The following is a 19,654-nucleotide window of genomic DNA, read 5'->3' as shown; positions in this document are numbered from 1 at the left end:
AAAGAGACTTAAGAAAAGAAAAGCATGAATAATCACTTGGTGAGTATGAATAAGAGAGACAAATAAATGAATAAGATGAATTATTTAGAGATGAATAAAAAGAACTGACTTCACAGCAATTCTAGTGCAGTTCAGTTCAGTCGCTCAGTCATGTCCGACTCTTTGAGACACCATGAATCGCAGCACGCCAGGCCTCCCTGTCCATCACCATCTCCCAGAGTTAACTCAGACTCATGTCCATCGAGTCGGTGATGCCATCCAGCCATCTCATCCTGGGTCGTCCCCTTTTCCTCCTGCCCCTAATCCCTCCCAGCATCAGAGTCTTTTCCAGTGAGTCAACTCTTCACATGAGGTATCCAAAGTACTGGAGTTTCAGGTTTAGCATAATTCCTTCCAAAGAACACCCAGGGCTGATCTCCTTTAGGACGGACTGGTTGGATCTCCTTGCAGTCCAAGGGACTCTCAAGAGTCTTCTCCAACACCACAGTTCAAAAGCATCAATTCTTCAGCGCTCAGCCTTCTTCACAGTCCAACTCTCACACCCATACATGACCACAGGAAAAAGCATAATCTTAACTAGACGGACCTTTGTTGGCAAAGTAATGTCTCTGCTTTTCAATATGCTATCTAGGTTGGTCATAACTCTTTTTCCAAGGAGTAAGCATCTTTTAATTTCATGGCTGCAGTCACCATCTGCAATGATTTTGGAACCCAGAAGAATAAAGTCTGACACTGTTTCCACTGTTTCCTCATCTATTTCTCATGAAGTGATGGGACCAGATGCCACGATCTTCATTTTCTAAATGTTGAGCTTTAAGCCAACTTTTTCACTCTCCTCTTTCACTTTCATCAAGAGGCTTTTTAGTTCCTCTTTACTTTCTGCCATAAAGGTGGTGTCATCTGCATATCTGAGGTTATTGATATTTCTCCAAGCTAAACAGTTTACCTGCTGGTGGCAACTCACATAAGATACAGAGTTGAGCAAAGGATAATGTGTTAAGAGAATGAAAAATTATTCAGTGGCAGTAGAGATGAAGAGGGACATGCAGTCTATTATTCTTTCAAAAAACATGAATCATTGCTATGTGAGATCCTATATTAGGGCTTGGATATTCAGAGATAAATAGAGCAGGATTCTGCCCCCAGGAAAGTCCTGTACCACTGCAGCAAGATGATAAAGCACCAAAGAAGTTTAACACTGAATCCTAATGGTATCTGGCACCTCTGATTCTTAAAGGCAATTGTTAAATTGTTTTATTCTCTAGCATCACATATTTATGATATTTATGTCTGTATATGCTATGGCTCAAATTAATGAAATGCACACTGATACATCTATCAATCAATTGATGTACAAAAACATACTTTTATATTCATCTGAAATCTGTCTTTTAAAGCTCCCTGTAATATGGCAGTATCTCTACATAATCAATCTAATTTTCAGCTATTTCTTCCAAGCTTTCTATTCTAGTCAGACATATTTGACAGAAGTACTCCACAAAATTAAGTGTCCAAGAAAACAATTCCTCTTTCTTGTCCAAAAGAAACAAAGAATGGAGGAACTATCATTTGCCTGATAAATGCATTTCTTACATTACTACAGGAACTAAGAGCTTTTCCTTATACTGATTTCAACTATTTGTAAAGGTAATAAAAGTTCACATGAATGGATGTTTAAGTGCTAAAAAGTACTTTCAAACATTGTCATGGAAACTTAAAATTCTGAAAAGGATTTATATTATCTTTTCCTTCTGGTAAGAAAAAATGTTATTTTACCTTGCATTTTAAAATAAGTTTTAAAATTATCATTGAAAAAGTTACTACCTCAAACAGGATTCTCTTTCATAAACTTTTAAATTATGGTAAAATACATATAACAAAAATTTTATCATCTTAACCATTTCTAAGTACATGTACATTAATGTACATTCACTAAGTTTTCATTAAGTACATTATTGTGCAATCATTAGCATCATCCATCTCCAGATCTCTTCATCTTGCAAAACTGAAACTCTTCATGTAGAAATCAGTAACTTCCCATTTCTCTCTCCCCACAGCTCCAGCAACTACCAGTCCACCTTCTGCCTTTGACCACTCTAAGTATCTCATTTAATAAGGGGACTCATACAGTATTTGTCCTTTTGTAACAACTGGCTTATTTCATTTAACCTAATATCTTCAAGGTCCATACATACTCTAGCATGTGTCAGAATTCCCTTTCTTTTTTAAAAAATTCTGATGAAAACATTAACATAAAGTGTACCATAGTAAGCATTTTTTTAAAAGTGTATGTTAGTGTTAACTATATGTACACTGTTGTACAACAGAGCTCTAGAATTTTTTCATCTTGAAAAACTGAAACTCTATACCCATCCAACATCATCTCCCTATTCTCCATCCCCCTCAGCTCGTGCAACCACCATTTTACCTTTAAAGAGTCTGACTTTTATTTATTTATTTATAACTTTATTTATTTATTTATGGCTGTGCTGGGCTTCCCTGGTGGCTCAGGGGTAAAGAATCCGCCTGCCAACGCAGGAGACATGGGTTTGATCCCTGGGTTGGGAAGATTCCCTGGAGAAGGAAATGGCAACCCACTCCACTATTCTTTTCTGGAGAATCCCATGGACAGAGGAGCCTGGCGGGCTCCAGTCCATGGGGTCACAAAGAGTCAGACACGACTTGGCAACGAAACAGCAACATACCCATCCAACATCATCTCCCCATTTCCCATCCCCCTCAGCTCTCACAACCACCACTTACCTTTAAAGAGTCTGACTACTATTTTATTTATTGATCTATAGCTTTATTTACTCATTTGTGGCTGTGCTGGGCATTCGCTGCTGCGCAGGCCTTTCTCTAGTTGCAGTGGGTGGGCTTCTCTTTGTGGAGCGTGGGCTCTAGGGCACACGAGCTTCAGTGGTGGCTGCACGTGGGCTCAGTAGTTGTAGTTCCCGGGCTCTAGGGCACACGTTCAGTAGCTGTGGCGCATGGGCTAAGTTGCTCTCCAGCACGTGAGATCCCCTGAGATCAGGGACTGAACCAGTCTCCTGCGCTGGCAAGTGAACTCTTCACCACTGAGCCACCAGGGAGGCCCCTGACTACTTTAGGTACTTCATATAAGTGTAATCGTGCAGCATTTGTCTTTCTGTGACTGCCTTACTTCACCTGGCATAATATCCTCAAGCTTCCTACACATTATAGCATATGGCAGGATTTCCTTATTTTTTTAAGGCTGACTAGTACTCCCCTGTATGTACACATCACATTCTCTTTATCCATTCATCTGTCAAGGGAAATTTACGTTGCTTCCACCTCTTGGCAGCATAAGGCCGCAGCAAACATGACTGTGCAAGTCTCTCTTCAATATCCTGCTGTCAGTTCTTCTAAAAGTGGAACCTTTGGGTCAGATAACAATCCATTTTTCTCCAAGACAATTTTTTAAGAGTAGTTTTAGGTTCTCAGCAAAACTGAGAAGAAGGTACAGAGATTTCCCATAAACCTCACACCCCCACATAATGCCTAGCCTCCACCACTACGAACATTCTCCCACTAGAATGCTATGTTTGATACAACTTATAAACCTACACTGACAAATCATAAGCACCCCGAAGTCCATAGTTTACATTAGAGTTCATCTTTGTGCTTTACATTCTGTTGTTGTTGTTCAGCTGCCCATTCATATCTGACTCTTGGATATGAATATCCTCATGGACTGCAGCATACCAGGCCTTTCTATCCCTCACCATCTCCCAAAGTTTGTCCAAGCTCATGTTCATTGCGTTGGTGATGCCATCCAGATATCTCATCCTCTGATGCTCTCTTCTCCTGCCCTCAATCCTTCCCAGTATCAGGGACTTCTCCAATGAGTCAGTTCGCATCATACGACCAAAATACGGGAGTTTCAATTTCAGCGTCAGTCCTTCCAACAAGTATTCAGGGTTGACTTCCCTTAAGATTGACTGGCTTGATCTCCTTGCTGTTCAAGGGACCCTCAGGAGTCTTCTCTAGCACTTCTCTAGGCATCAATTCTTCAGCATTCTTCCTTCTTTATGGTTCAGTTCTCACAACCGTACGTGACCACTGGGAAGACCATAGCCTTGACTATAAGAACCTTTGTCAGCAGAGTAATGTCTCTGCTTTGCAACACACTGTCTAGATTTGTCATAACTTTCCTGCCAAGAAGGAAACGTCTTCTGATTTCATGGCTGCAGTCACCATCCACAGTGATTTTAGAGCTGAAGAAAAGGAAATCTGTCACTACTTCTACCTTTTCCCCCTCTATTTGCCATGAAGTAACGGGTCCAGATGCCATGATCTTAGTTTTTTTAATATTTAATTTTAAGCTAGCTCTTTCACTCTCCTCCTTCACCCTCATCAAGAAGCTCTTTAGTTCCTCTTCACTTTCTGCCATTAGAGTGGTATCATCAGCATACGTGAAGTTGTTGCTATTTCTCCTGTCTATCTTGATTCCAACTTGTAACTCATTCAGCCCAGCATTTCTCATGATGTGCTCAGCATATTAAACAAACCGGGTGACGGCAGAGAGCCCCGTTGTACTCTTTTCTCAATCTTGAATGAATCAGTTGTTCCAAACAAGGCTCTATCTGTTGCTTTTTGACCCCCATACAGGCTTTTTCAGGAGACAGGTAAGATGGTCTCGTATTCCATCTCTTTAAGAGCTTTCCAGTTTATTCTAATCCACACAGTCAAAGGCTTTGGCATAGTCGATGAAACAGAGGTAAATGGGTTTTTTTGGAATTCCCTTGCTTTCTCTATGATCCAGTGAATGTTGGCAATTTAATCTCTGGTTCCTCTTCCTTTTCTAAATCAAGATTGGACATCTGGAAGTTCTTGGTTCACATAATGCTGAAGCCTAGCATGAGCCATTTTAAGCATGCCCTTACTAGCATGGGAGATGAGTGCAATTGTCTGATGGTTAGCACATTCTTTAGTACTACCCTTCTTGGGAACTGGGATGAGGATTGACTTTTTCCAGTCCTGTGGCCAGTTTCTGGGTCTTCCAGATTTGCTGACATATTGAATGCAACACCGTGATGGCATTATCCTTTAGGGTTCTGAATAATTATACTGGAATTCTGTAGCATCCACTAGCTTTATTAACAGCAGTGCTTCCTAAGCCCCATTTGACTTCGTGCTACAGAATGTCTGGCTCTGGGTGACTGACCACACCATTGTAATCATCCCATCCATCTGGATCTTTTTTACACAGTTCTTCTGTGTATTCTTTCCATCTCTTCTTGATCTTTTCAGTGTCTACTAGGTCTCTACCATTTATGTACACTTTATTGTGCCCATTTTTGGGCAAAATGTTCCCTTGATATTTCCATTTTTTTTGAAAAAATCTCTAGTCTTTCCCCTTCTGTTGTTCTCTTCAAGTTTTATACACTGTTCATTGAAGAAGGCCTTCATATCTCTCTGTGCTGTTCTTTGGAAATCTGCATTTAGTTGGCTATGCCTTTCCTTTTCTCCCTTGCTTTTCACTTCTCATCTTTCTTTAGCTATTTGTAAAACCTCCTCAGATAATCATTTTGCCTTCCTGCTTTTCTTTTTCTTTGGGAGGGTTTTGTTCACTGCCTCCTGCACAATATTACAGACCTCTGTCCATAGTTCTTCAAGCGTACTGTTTACAAGTTATAATCTCTTGAATCTATTTGTTACCTCCACTGCATATTTGTAGGGGAACTGATTTAAGTTGAACCTGGCTGGCCTAGTGGTTTCCCTCACTTTCTTTAGTTTAAGCCTGAATTTTGCTATGAGAAGCTGATGATCTGAGCCATAGACAGCTCCAGGTCTTGTTCAGCTTCTCCACCTTCAGTTACAAAAAATGTAATCAATTCGATTTCAGTATTGGCCATTTGGTGATGTCCATGCGTAAAGTCGTTTCTTGTGTTTTTGAAAAAGGGTATTTGCTATGACCAATGCATTCCCTTGGCAGAATTCAGTTAGCCTTTGCCTTACTTCATTTTGTTCTCCAAGGCCAAACTTGCCTGTAACTCCAGGTATCTCTTGACTTTCTACTTTAGCATTCTAATCCTCAGTGATGAATAGAACATCTTTTTGTTGGTGTTTTGTTGATGTTAGTTCTAGGAGGTCCTATAGGTCTCCATAGAACTGATCAATTTCAGCTACTTTAGCATTGATGGTAGGGGCATAGACTTGGATTAATGTGATGTTGAATGGCTTACTTTGGAAATGAACTGAAATCATTCTGTCATTTTTGAGGCTGCACCAAAGTACTGCATTTCAGACTCTTTTGTTGATTATGAGGGCTACTATAGTTCTTCTATGGGCATGGAAAAATGTATAATGACGTGCATCCATTATTATAGTATCATACAAAGCATTTTCACTGTCCTAGAGATCCTCTTGGTTCCATTTTCTAATTTTTGAGGAACCTCCTACTGTTTTCCACAGCAGACACACTATTTTACATTCCTACCAATGGTGCACAAGGATTCCAATTTCTCCACATCCTCACCAACATTTGCTACATTCTAGGTTTTTGTATTTATCGTAGCCGTCCCAGTGGTATCTCATTGTGGTTTTGATTGGCATTTCCCTTATGATTACTGATTATCTGGGTCATGAAGATCTTTTTTTGTACAGTTCTGTGTATTCTTGCCACCTCTTAAAACCTTCTGCTTCTGTTAGGTCCAGACCATTTCTGTCCTTTATCGAGCCCATCTTTGTATGAAATGTTCCCTTGGTATCTATAACTTTCTTGAAGAGATCTCTAGTCTTCCCCATTCTGTTGTTTTCCTCTATTTCTTTGCACTGATCACTGAGGAAGGCTTTCTTATCTCTCCTTGCTATTCTTTGGAACTCTGCATTCAAATGGGTATATCTTTCCTTTACTCCTTTGCTTTTCGCCTCTGTTCTTTTACAGCTATTTGTAAGGCCTCCTCAGACAGACATTTTGGTTTTTTGCATTTCTTTTTCTTGGGGATGGTCTTACTCCCTGTCTCCTGTACAATGTCACGAACTTCTGTCCATAGTTCATCAGGCACTCTGTCTATCAGATCTAGTCCCTCAAATCTATTTCTCACTTCCACTGTATAATCATAAGGGATTTGATTTAGGTCATATCTGAATGGTCTAGTGGTTTTCCCCCTTTCTTCAATTTAAGTCTGAATTTGGCAATAAGGAGTTCATGAACTGAGCCACAGTCAGCTCCCAGTCTTGTTTTTGCTGACTATATAGAGCTTCTCCATCTTTGGCTGCAAAGGATATAATCAATCTGATTTTGGTGTTGACCATCAGGCTGTATATTGTCACCCTGCTTATTTAACTTATATGCAGAGTACATCATGAGAAACGCTGGGGTGGAAGAAGCACAAGCTGGAATCAAGATTGCTGGGAGAAATATCAATAACCTCAGATATGCAGATGATACCACACTTAAGGCACAAAGTGAAGAAGAACTAAAGAGCCTCTTGATGAAAGTGAAAGAGAGTGAAAAAGTTGGCTTAAAGCTCAACATTCAGAAAACGAAGATTATGGCATCTGGTCCCATCACTTCATGGGAAATAGATGTGGAAACAGTAGAAACAGTGTCAGACTTTATTTTTCTGGGCTCCAAAATCACTGCATATGGTGACTGCAGCCATGAAATTAAAAGACACTTATTCCTTGGAAGAAAAGTTATGACCAACCTAGACAGCATATTAAAAAGCAGAGACATTACTTTGGCAACAGAGGTCCGTCTAGTCAAGGCTATGGTTTTTCCAGTGATCATGTATGGATGTGAGAGTTGGACTGTGAAGAAAGCTGAGCGCCGAAGAATTGATGCTTTTGAACTGTGGTGTTGGAGAAGACTCTTGAGAGTCCCTTGGACTGCAAGGAGATCCAACCAGTCCATCCTAAAGGAGATCAGTCCTGCGTGTACATTGGAAGGACTAATGTTGAAGCTGAAACTCCAAAACTTTGGCCGCCTGATGATTATGATCAGTGATGATCTATGATTAGTGATGTTCATTCAATCTCTTTTCATATCCTTATTATTGGCCACTCATACACCTTTTTTGCATAAACATCTATGCAAGTCCTTCTCCTATTTTTTATTTAGGTTGTAGGTTTTTTCTCATTGAGTTGTAGGAGTTCTTTACATATTCTGGACATTAACCCCTTACCAGATACAAGATTTGCCAATGTTTTCTCGTATTTTGCAGGTTGCCTTTAATTCTGTTGATTGTGTGTTTGACTCATGAAAGTTTTAAATTTTGATGAGTTCAATTTATCTACATTTTCTTTTGTTGCCTGCGCTTCTGGTTCTCATCCAAGAAATTATTGCCAAATCCAATGTCAGAAAGCTTGCTCTTCTGTCTTCTATGAGCTTTGCAGTTTTCTTATACGTTAGAGCTCTTCATGGACTTTTAACAATTCTCTTACAGAGTCAGAAAGTTCCCACTTAAATCTAAATTATCTTTAAAGATTTACATGTCTGAAATTAATGACTAAGAGGTATATATTTGAGGTCAAGAACTGTGTATTTTCTAACAGAAATATAGCTGTAATAGCAAATGGACACAGATAACAATAAAAATTATCTGCTCCTTCCAAATCAACCTGTACCTCCAGCTTTATGTCACCAATCCAAAAAACAATATAGATTCTTTTAAGAAATTCAGAAATTTCAACTTAGGGATACTTTTAAAATTAAAATGCTCAGGCCCCTACAAAAAAGGTTCCCTCTTGATTATAATTTTATAGTTTCCTTTTTATGTTTTTAAATTATCTTCTCCAACCTCTACTGCTGTGCTTTTTGATGTTGACATTGTTACTTTTTTAAATGCCTAATCTGCTAACTTATTTTGCAAACAGCTGCCTCAAAAGCCTAAGGGTGCCTTTATCACTAGGCACCAATCAAAGAGGTCTATTTTCTCAAATAATGTTTATTCATTAACACTCCTGAACAACAACTTTGTGCAAGATACTATGGGTAATACAAAGCTGCAAAACTCACTGGAAGGGGCTTGCTAATGAGACCTATTAAGGTCATACTCAGAATCATAATCACTTACAAGGACGGGGTCTGGAAACAAAGCATGAAAACTGGGCATCATGGAGCATTTTCCCCCAGTGGATCATCACAGCAGGCAACACAGCCAACAAGACACTAGCTCTCTTCTGGCCTTCCAGATGACACGTCAGGTTCAAGGACCAACACTCACATCCAGTAAGGAGGTCCAAGAGAACATGTTAGAAAATAGTTCAATACTAGATCGTAGTTTTGAATGCCAGGGTAAGACCCCTAGACTTCGATTTTATCTTTTTACCACTGATTTCTGAATAAGAGATTAATAAGGAAGATTAACACAGCAGCAGTATGTAAATTCAGTACAAGTTAGAGTTTGGAGACAGGAAAAGTGTTACATCCATTGGTAGAATAATAACAGTCATGATGATGTAACAGCAGTAGCCAATCCTTTTTTTTTAAAAAAAAAAAACAAGTTATATTTGCCCAACACTGTTCTAATCATTTTTCGTGTATTAACTCCTCATAACAATTCTATGAGGTACTTCAGGTACAAATACACCTGTTTCATAGATGGGGAAATTGAGGCATGGAGAGATTGAGTAACTTGCCCAGGGTCTCACAGATATTAAGTAGCAGGACCAACATCTGAACCCAGGCAATCTGGTTCCAGAGTCTATACAATTAACCACTCAGTGATACTACCTTTCAGAGTACACTTATACATGCCTACATGGTCTGATATTTTAGGAAAGCCCTTAAGGAATAACTCATCCTTCCCTGAAACCTGATAATGATAGAGCTGACAGTCCTGGTATTAGCCTCAGCAAATCAACACATGTATGAGAGAATGAGATCTTAAAAGAGTAGTTAGTAACTGTTTATTCAGTGCTCACCAAGTATCCAGTACTCTTCATGCATCATCTCATTTAATCCTCATACCAACCTAAGAGAGGGGCATTATTTGAAACCTACAACGTCTCAGATGAGAAAGTCTAGGCTCAGACAGGCTATACCTTCTGTCCCTCATTACACAGCCAGTCAGTGACAGAAGCAGAATTAGAATCCAGATCCAAATCAGTCCCATGCTCTTCCTACTATCTGATGCTGACAGACAGGAACACCACTGGTGTGGGAACCTCCATCCTGCTCCCTCAGAAGGCTAGCACCTCCATCTGAAACACTCTAAACTCTAGAACTAGGCTGATGTATAGTTATGTTCCTGGGCTATTTCTCCAACCAGCCAGAAGTGACAGCAGGTGGATGCCTGAGTCAGCTCTTGTTCAAGGCGAGAACTAGCCTGTGAATTTGGGCAGGACAAAGGCAACTCTCCAGATTCACGCACACAAAATATAAACATGAAACCTCATGGAAAAATACAAGCTTGAGGGACTATCACTATGCAGCCTTCTTTGAAGAGAGGTTTTTAAAAAAACATTCTCTGGAGAGAACTGCTGTGAGTCATATGGAGCTGAGGACAGCACCTGGAGATTAGCAACCTAGGAGAAGAAAGCTAGAGTTCAGGAAATTGAATATGCTTATTTTCTCAGGGAATTCCCAAATATTTAAGCTCAAGGTTTCTCATAACTTATTTCTTCGAAAAATGATTAAGACATAATGCCTAATTAAAAAAGCAAAACACAAAGTTATATATACAATTAACACACTGAAAAATGGTGGAAGTTTTTTAACTTCATTATTTTTTTCTGAACTTTTCAAATTTCCTGTGATTATATCCAGGGATAAAAATAAACTAACTTTGAACCTATACTTAAGGAGGGGCGGAAAAAACCCCAAATTTCCCATACAGTAGTCTAATATTTTCCAAATACTCAAACAGGCTACATCAAAATCACCTGAAACATCTGTAAAAAATACAAATTTTCAGGACCCAAAGACCTATTCAGTCAGAATTTCCCTGGGCAGGGCCCAGGAATCTGGTGTTTCAACAAGCTCCTTAAGTGACTATAATAATTTACATCAAGGAAGTCCAAAAGTATCTTCACTTTTCTTTTTCTTTCTAAGGTTCTATGATGATTTATTTAATGCTGCTGCTGCTGCTGCTGCTAAGTCGCTTCAGTTGTGTCTGACTCTGTGTGACCCCACAGACGGCAGCCCACCAGGCTCCCCCGTCCCTGGGATTCTAGGACAAATTTATATTGAAAGGCAAACACATAATATTTAACAGTGACTGTACTATAGACTTGGAAAGCCTAATGTCTCACCATTTATCTCTGCAAACTTCTGAACATCACTTATGGTTTTCAGTTCTTGTCTTGGACATGCTGCTACACACAGTGCTACAGACTTGATCTTCCGGTTTATCAAGTCCAGATTGCATGGATCCAAAAAGAATACATACCTAAAGCATGAAGAAAAATGTTGAGATATTATTTCACAAAATATATTCTGGCTCACTGCATATTTGAATAAACCTAAGAGCAAGGAACATCTCATTGCATTCTACTTCACAAATTTAATCATACATGAACAAACATTTCACAAATCTAGTCATACACTGATTTTTAAAAAAGTAACTGCTTATAAATATACTCTTAACAGTAGGGATGGAGGAACTACAGAACTCATTTTTAATAATTTTTTTTAATATTTAAAATTTTGTAATGTGTATTTTGTAATCAGAAATGATCTATTTTAGGTTTTTTTTTAAACTAGCTTTAGTTTTATTTTTTTTGACAAATTGTACCCCCTCAAATTACTGCTATATAACATGAATGATACTTTATACATAAACTTTAGTGAATACACAATCATATATAAAGCATATCATTATAAAAATGAACAAATATATATAAGGGTAGCCAAGATGACTGAGTAAGAAGACCCTGAGCTTATCTCCTCATGTGGGCACACCAAAATGACAAGTATTTACAGAGCAACTATTGATGAGAATGACCTGAAGCTAGCAGAAAAGATTTTCCACAACTAAAGATATAAAGAAGGAATCACAGTGAAATGAACAGAGGGGCGGAGACACGGTGCAGGCAAGATCCACATCCCTGGGTAGGCAACCCACAAATGGCAGGATAATCACAACAGCAGAAGTTCTGCTCAAGGAGAGAAGGATTCAAGCCCCATAATGGGCCCTCAGTCCAGGGACTCTGCACCAGGGAAACAAGCCTCTGGAATATCATCATTGAAGATGAGCAGGGTTTGCGCACAGGGAAGTCAGAGGACTGTAGCAAACAGAGACTCCACTCTTAAAGGACACACACAAAACCTCACAAAACCCCATATAAATGCTGCCTACAAGGGAGCACTTCAGATCTAAAAACAGATACAGACTGAAAGTGAGGGAATGGAAAGAGGGATTCTATGCAAATGGAAACAAAAAGAAAACTGAAGTAGCAATACTTAGAACAGACAAAATAGACTTTAAAACAAAGACTGTAGGAAGAAACAAAGAAGCATGTTACAGAACGATCAGGGATTGATCCAATAAGCAGATATAACAATTGTAAATATACAAGCACCCAACATACATACTTTGGGGGGAAAATGGAAACAGTGACAGACTATTTTCTTGGGCTTCAAAATCATTGTGCACAGTGACTGCAGCCATGAAATTAAAAGACACGTGCTCCTTGGAAGAAAAGCTATGACAAACCTAGACAGTGTACTAAAAAGCAGAGACATTACTTTGCTGACAAAGGTCTGTAGCATCAAAGTGGAGGCATGTATGGAGGCGAGAGTTGGACCATAAAGAAGGTTGAGCACTGAAGAATTTATGCTTTTTAACTGTGGTGCTGGAGAAGACTCTCGAGAGTCCCTTGGATTGCAAGGAGATCCAACCAGTCCATCCTAAAGGAAATCAACTTTGAATATTCATTGGAAGGATTGATGCTAAAGCTGAAGTTCCAATACTTTGGCCACCTGATGCAAAGAGCCAACTCACTGGAAAAGACCCTAATACTGGGAAAGACTGAAGGCAGGAGGAGAGGCCATGAAAGAGGATAAGATGGTTGGATGGCATCACTGATTCAATGGATATAAGTCTGAGCAAACTCAGGGAGATAGTAGAGGACAGGGAAGCCTGGCATGCTGCAGTCCATATGGGGTCACCAAGAAGCAGACATGACTGAGCAACTTTACAAGGTACCCAACACTTAAACACATGAAGCAAACATTAGTAGACAAAGAGAAATTGACAGTAACACAATAATAGTAGGGGACTTTAACACCCTACTCACATCAATAGACCAAAGTCAATAAGGAAACACTGGCCTTAATGACACATTCAATCAGAACTTAGATGTAGAAACCATTCTATCCAAAAGCAGCAGAATACACATTCTTTTTGAGTGCCCATAATGAAACAAAGTCTCAGATGGGCCACATGCTAGGCCACAAGGCAAATTTCAATAATTTTAGGAAGACTGAAATCATATCAAGAACCTTTTCTGACCACAAAAGTATGAAACCAGAAATCAACTACAAAAAAACCCCTGCAAAACTCATAAATATGTGGCGGGTAGACAATCTGCTACTAAACAGGCAATGGAGACATGGTACAGGCCAGATCCACACCTCTCAGTAGGCAGCCCACAAATGGGTTGAAATCAAAGAGGAAATTTAAATACGCCTGGAGACAAACGAGAACAGAAATACAACAATTCAAAATCTACGGCATGCAGCAAGAGTAGCTCTAGGAGGAAAGTTTATAGTGATTCAAGTTTGCCTCAGGAAATTTAAAAAATTTCAAATAAGAAGCCCAACCATACACCTACAGGAACTGGGAACAGAAGAACAAACAAAACCCAAAGTTAATAAAAGGAAAGAAAGAATAAAGACCAGAGCAAAAATAAAATGAAAGTGATAAAAAAATGATAGAAATGATCAATGAAAAAAAGTGTGGGTTCTTTGAAAAGACAAACTGATAAGCTTCTAAGCCAGACTCATCAGGAAAAAAGAGAAGGCCCAAATAATGTCAGAAATGAGAGAAAGTTACAACCCATACCACAGAAATACCAAGGGTCACAACAGATTACTATGAACAGTCATATGCCAATAAATGCAATCTAGAAAATAAATAAATTTATAGAAACATAAATCTCACAAGACTGAATCAGGAAGAAACAGAAAATAAGAATACGCTGATTACCAATAACAAAATTGAATAAGTAATCAAAAAACTCCCAACAAACCAAAGTCCAGGACCAGACAGCTTCACAGGTGAATCCTACCAAACACTTAAAGAATTAACACCTAGTCTTCTCAAGTTATACCAAAAATTGAAAAGGAAGGAATGCTTCCAAAGTCATTCTATGAGGCCAGCATCATTCTGATAACAAAGCTAGACAAAGACATCACAAAAAAAGAAAATTACAAGCCAGTAACACTGATGAACATAGATGCAAAAATTCTCAACAGAATATCAGCAAACTGAATTCAATACATTTAAAAGATCATTTTAAATTTAAAATGATCAAATGGCACTTATTCCGGGGATGCAAGGATGATTTAACATCTCTAAATCAATCAGTGTGATAGACCACATTAACAAATTGAAAAATAAAAATCACATGGTCATCTCAATAGATGTGGGAAAAAACTTTGGACAAAATTCACCACCAATTTGTGATAAAAACTGTCAATAAAGTGGGTATAGAGGGAACATACCTCAAATATAATGAAGGCCATATAGGACAAGCTCATAGCTAACATCATACTCAATGGTGAAAAGCTGAAAGCATTACCTCTAAAATCAGGAACAAGACAAGGGTGCCCACTCTTGTAACTTTATTCAACATAGTACTGGAAGTCCTACTACAGAAATCAGACAAGAAAAAGGAATCCAAACCGGAAAGGAAGAAGTAAAACTATCATTGTTAACATATGACTTAAAACTATGTATAGTAAGTTCTAAAGATGTCACCAAAAACTACTGGAACTCATCAATGAGTTCAGTAACATTACAGGATAACAAAATTAATAAACAAAAATCTGCTGTGTTTCTGTATACTAACAAACTATCAGAATGAGAAATTAAGAAAACAAGCCATTTATAATTGCATTAAAAAAAATAAAGTGCTAGGAATAAATCTAACCCAAGGAAGCAAGAGAGCTACATTAGAAAACTCTAAGACAGTGAGGAAAGAAACTGAACATGATGTAAACAAATGGATACATACATCATACCCAGGTCATGCAGTTGGTTTTAAAAAAAAAAAATCCACCTGCCAATGCAGGAGACACAAGAGATGCTGGTTCAATTCCTGGGTCAGGTAGATCTCCTGAGGAGGAGGAAATGGCAACCCACGCTGGTATTCTTGCCTGGAAAATTCTATGGACAGAGAAGCCTGGTGGGCTACAGTCCATGGGGTCACAAAGAGTCAGACATAACTGAGTTTGCACACACATGCACTCATGGACTGGAAGAACTACTACTGTTAAAATTACACTCCCCAACACAATCTATAGATTCAATGGTACTTTTCATAGAATTACAACAAATAATTCTAAAATTTGTATGGAAACAACAAAGCCACAAATAGCCAAAACAATCTGACAAAGAACAAAGCTGGAGGTATCACACTCTCTCATTTCAAAGTGTACTACAAAGCTAAGGTAATCAAAATTGTGTGGTACAAAAACAGAAAAACAGAACAATGCAACAAAATAGAGCTAGAAATAAACCCATGCACTCATGATCAATTAATCTATGACAAAAAAGATAAGAATATACAATGGGGAAAAGACAGTCTTTTCCATAAATCATGTTAGGAAAACTGGACAGCCACAGGCTAAAAAAAAATCAAACAACTGCTTCCTCACACCATATAAAAAATAATCTCATAATGGATTAAAGACTTAAATGTAAAATCTGAAACCATAAAATTACTAAAAGAAAAGATAGGCAATATGCTCTTAGACATTCATCTTAGCAATTTCTTGGATCTGTCTCCTCAAGCAAGGGAAACAAAAGCAAAAATAAACTAATGGTACTACATGAAACTTAAAAGCTTTTGCAAAGCAAAGGGCCTATCAATGAAATGAAAAGTCCAGTTATTGAATGGGAGAAGATATTCGCAAATGATACGCCCAACAAGGGGTTAATATCCAAAATATACAACGAACTCATATAACTCAACATCAGAAAAACAAACAACTCAATTTAAAAAATGGACAGAGGAGCAGAACAGACATTTTCTCAAGAAGAAATACAGGTGGGCAGTATGAACATCAAAAGATGCTCAACATCACTAATCATCAGTGAAACAAAAATCAAAACCATAATAAGATATCACTCACATCTGTCAGAATGGATATTATTAGAAATACAACAGGTAACAAGTATTGGCAGGGATGTGAAGAAAGGTAACCCTCATGTTCTATTACTGGGAATATAAATTGGCAGAGCCACAATGGGAAACAGTACTGAGGTTCTTCAGAAAAACTAAAAATAGAACTACTGTGTGTGTGCGCAGTAGTTTCTGACTCTTCTTGATCCCATTAACTGTAGCCCAGTGGGCTCCTCTGTCCATGGAATTTTCCAGGCAAGAATACTGGAACCGATTGCCACTTCATACTCTAAGCGATCTTCCTGATTCAGGGATTGAGTCCGTGTCTCGTGCGTTGGCAGGTGGATTCTGTGCCACCTGTACAATCCAGCAATTTCACTTCTGGATATTTTTCCCAAAGAACACTAAAACACTAATTCAAAAAGATATTGCTGTTCAGTTGCTAGTCAGTCAGTTCAGTCGCTCAGTCATGTCCAACTCTTTGCGACCCCATGAATCACAGCACGCCGGGCCTCCCTGTTCATCACCATATCCCGGAGTTTACTCAAGCTCATGTCCATCAAGTCGGTGATGCCATCCAGCCATCTCATCCTCTGTCGTCCCCTTTTCCTCCTGCCCCCAATCCCTCCCAGCATCACAGTCTTTTCCAATGAGTCAACTCTTCGCATGAGGTGGCCAAAGTTTTGGACTTTCAGCTTCAATGTCAGTCCTTCCAAGGAACACCCAGGACTGATCTCCTCTAGAATGGACTGGTTGGATCTCCTTGCAGTCCAAGAGACTTTCAAGAGTCTTCTCCAACACCACAGTTCAAAAGCATCAATTCTTTGGCACTCAGCCTTCTTCACAGTCCAACTCTCACATCCATACATGACCACTGGAAAAACCATAGCCTTGACTAGACAGACCTTTGTTGGCAAAGTAAAATCTCTGCTTTTTAATATTCTATCTAGGTTGCTCATAACGTTCCTTCCAAGGAGTAAGTGTCTTTTAATTTCATGGCTGCAACTGTGTCCAATTCTTTATAATAGTACCATTCATGTAGTAACATTTATTTATTTTACACACCCCATGGACTGTAGCAAGTCAGGCTTTCCTGTCCTTTACTATCTCTTGAAGTTTGCTCAAACTCATGTCCATTTGGTCAGTGATGCTATCTAACCATCTTATCCTCTGCTGCCCTCTTCTCTTTTTGCCTTCAATCTTTCCCAGCAACAGGCTCATTTCCAGTGAGTCAGCTCTTTGGATTAAGTGGCCAAGGAATTGGAGAACTGAAAAATATATATACCCCTATGTTTATTACAGCATTATTCACAATAACCAAGATATAGAAGCAACCTAAGTGTTCATCAAGAGATAAATGGATACAGAAGATGTGCATGTATGTATAATGGAATATTACTCAGCCATAAGAAGAATGAAATCTTGCCAGTTGTGACAACATGGAGAGACCTAGAGGCTATTACACTAAGTGATATAAGTCAGACAGAGAAAAACATCATATGATTTCACTTACAGGTAGAACATAAAAAATGAAACAACTGAACAAACATAACAAAACAGAAACAGACTTAAAAATACAGGGAACAAACAGGTGCTTTCCAGAGGGGCTTGGGGAGGCAGGGGATGAGTGAAATAGGTGAGGGAGATTAAAAAGTACACTCAACTTCCAGTTATTAAAAAAAAAAAAAAGAATCATAGGAATGAAATGTACAGCATGGAGAACAGAATTAATATTGTAATACCTTATATGGTGATAGATGGTAACTACTTATCACGGTGTACATCTTGTAATGCATGAAATAACAAATCACTATGCTGTACACCTGGAATGAACATCGTGTAGTAGGTGAATTATCCTTCAATTTAAAAGAGAAAAAGAAAAAAAGAGAGAAAGAATTGCCTGTAGGTCTAGTAGTTAGGACTCCACATTTTCACTGCCAAGGGCCTGTGTTCAATCCCTGGTCTGGGAACTAAGATCCCACAAGCCAAGCGGCAACGTCAAAAAATAAAAGGGAGGAGGAGGAATAACACCTTAGTGTTTTAGCCACATTTTTGATGAGTCTAAACATTATTTCATACATTGTTCACTTGTGGTTTCAAAATATTTTATACATTTAGTGTGTTTTTAAAATGGAGGTGTTCTATTAACCACTCAGTTCAGTTCAGTTCAGTCGCTCAGTCGTGTCTGACTCTTTGCGACCCCATGAATTGTAGCACGCCAGGCCTCCCTGTCCATCACCATCTCCCGGAGTTCACTCAGACTCATACCCATCGAGTCTGTGATGGCATCCAGCCATCTCATCCTCTGTCGTCCCCTTCTCCTCCTGCCCCCAATCCCTCCCAGCATCACAGTCTTTTCCAATGAGTCAGCCCTTCGCATGAGGTGGCCAAAGTACTGGAGCTTCAGCTTTAGCATCATTCCTTCCAAAGAAATCCCAGGGCTGATCTCCTTTAGAATGGACTGGTTGGATCTCCTTGCAGTCCAAGGGACTCTCAAGAGTCTTCTCCAACACCACAGTTCAAAAGCATCAATTCTTCAGCGCTCAGCCTTCTTCACAGTCCAACTCTCACATCCATACATGACCACAGGAAAAACCATAGCTTTGACTAGATGGACCTTAGTCGGCAAAGTAATGTCTCTGCTTTTGAATATACTATATAGGTTGGTCATAACTTTTCTTCCAAGGAGTAAGTGTCTTTTAATTTCATGGCTGCAGTCACCATCTGCAGTGATTTTGGAGCTCAAAAAAATAAAGTCTGACATTGTTTCTGCTCTTTCCCCATCTATTTCCCATGAAGTGATGGGACTGGATGCCATGATCTTCATTTTCTGAATGTTGGGCTTTAAGCCAACTTTTTCACTCTTCTCTTTCACTTTCATCAAGAGGCTTTTTAGCTCCTCTTCACTTTCTGCCATAAGGGTGGTGTCATCTGCATATCTGAGGTTATTGATATTTCTCCCGGCAATCTTGATTCCAGCTTGTGTTTCTTCCAGTCTAGTGTTTCTCATGATGTACTCTGCATATAAGTTAAATAAGCAGGGTGACAATATACAGCCTTGACGTACTCCTTTTCCTATCTGGAACCAGTCTGTTGTTCCATGTCCAGTTCTAACTGTTGCTTCCTGACCTGCATACAGATTTCTCAAGAGACAGGTCAGGTGGTCTGGTATTCCCATCTCTCAGAATTTTCCAGTTTATTGTGATCCACACACTCAAAGGCTTTGGCATAGTCAACAAAGCAGAAATAGATGTTTTTCTGGAACTCTCTTGCTTTTTCCATGATCCAGTGGATGTTGGCAATTTGATCTCTGGTTCCTCTGCCTTTTCTAAAACCAGCTTGAACATCTGGAAGTTCATGGTTCACGTATCGCTGAAGCCTGGCTTGGAGAATT

At 39.0% G+C, this 19,654-nt stretch overlaps 1 protein-coding gene across 3 annotated transcripts in view; it reads right to left on the bottom strand.

Annotated features, from left to right (window-relative positions):
- Positions 1-19,654, bottom strand: part of SLC44A1 (solute carrier family 44 member 1) — a 217,127-nt gene that overhangs the window by 104,269 nt on the left and 93,204 nt on the right. For all 3 annotated transcript variants that reach the window (XM_040241010.1, XM_040241025.1, XM_040241018.1), the window contains exon 4: positions 11,224-11,360. In XM_040241010.1, the coding sequence (XP_040096944.1) occupies positions 11,224-11,360 (137 nt within the window). The remainder of the gene's footprint in view (positions 1-11,223; positions 11,361-19,654) is intronic.

Source organism: Oryx dammah, unplaced genomic scaffold, assembly GCF_014754425.2.
Source record: "Oryx dammah isolate SB20612 unplaced genomic scaffold, SCBI_Odam_1.1 HiC_scaffold_1, whole genome shotgun sequence".
In the NCBI taxonomy this organism is placed as follows: domain Eukaryota; kingdom Metazoa; phylum Chordata; class Mammalia; order Artiodactyla; family Bovidae; genus Oryx; species Oryx dammah.
This window is presented reverse-complemented; position numbering and strand designations above follow the sequence as displayed.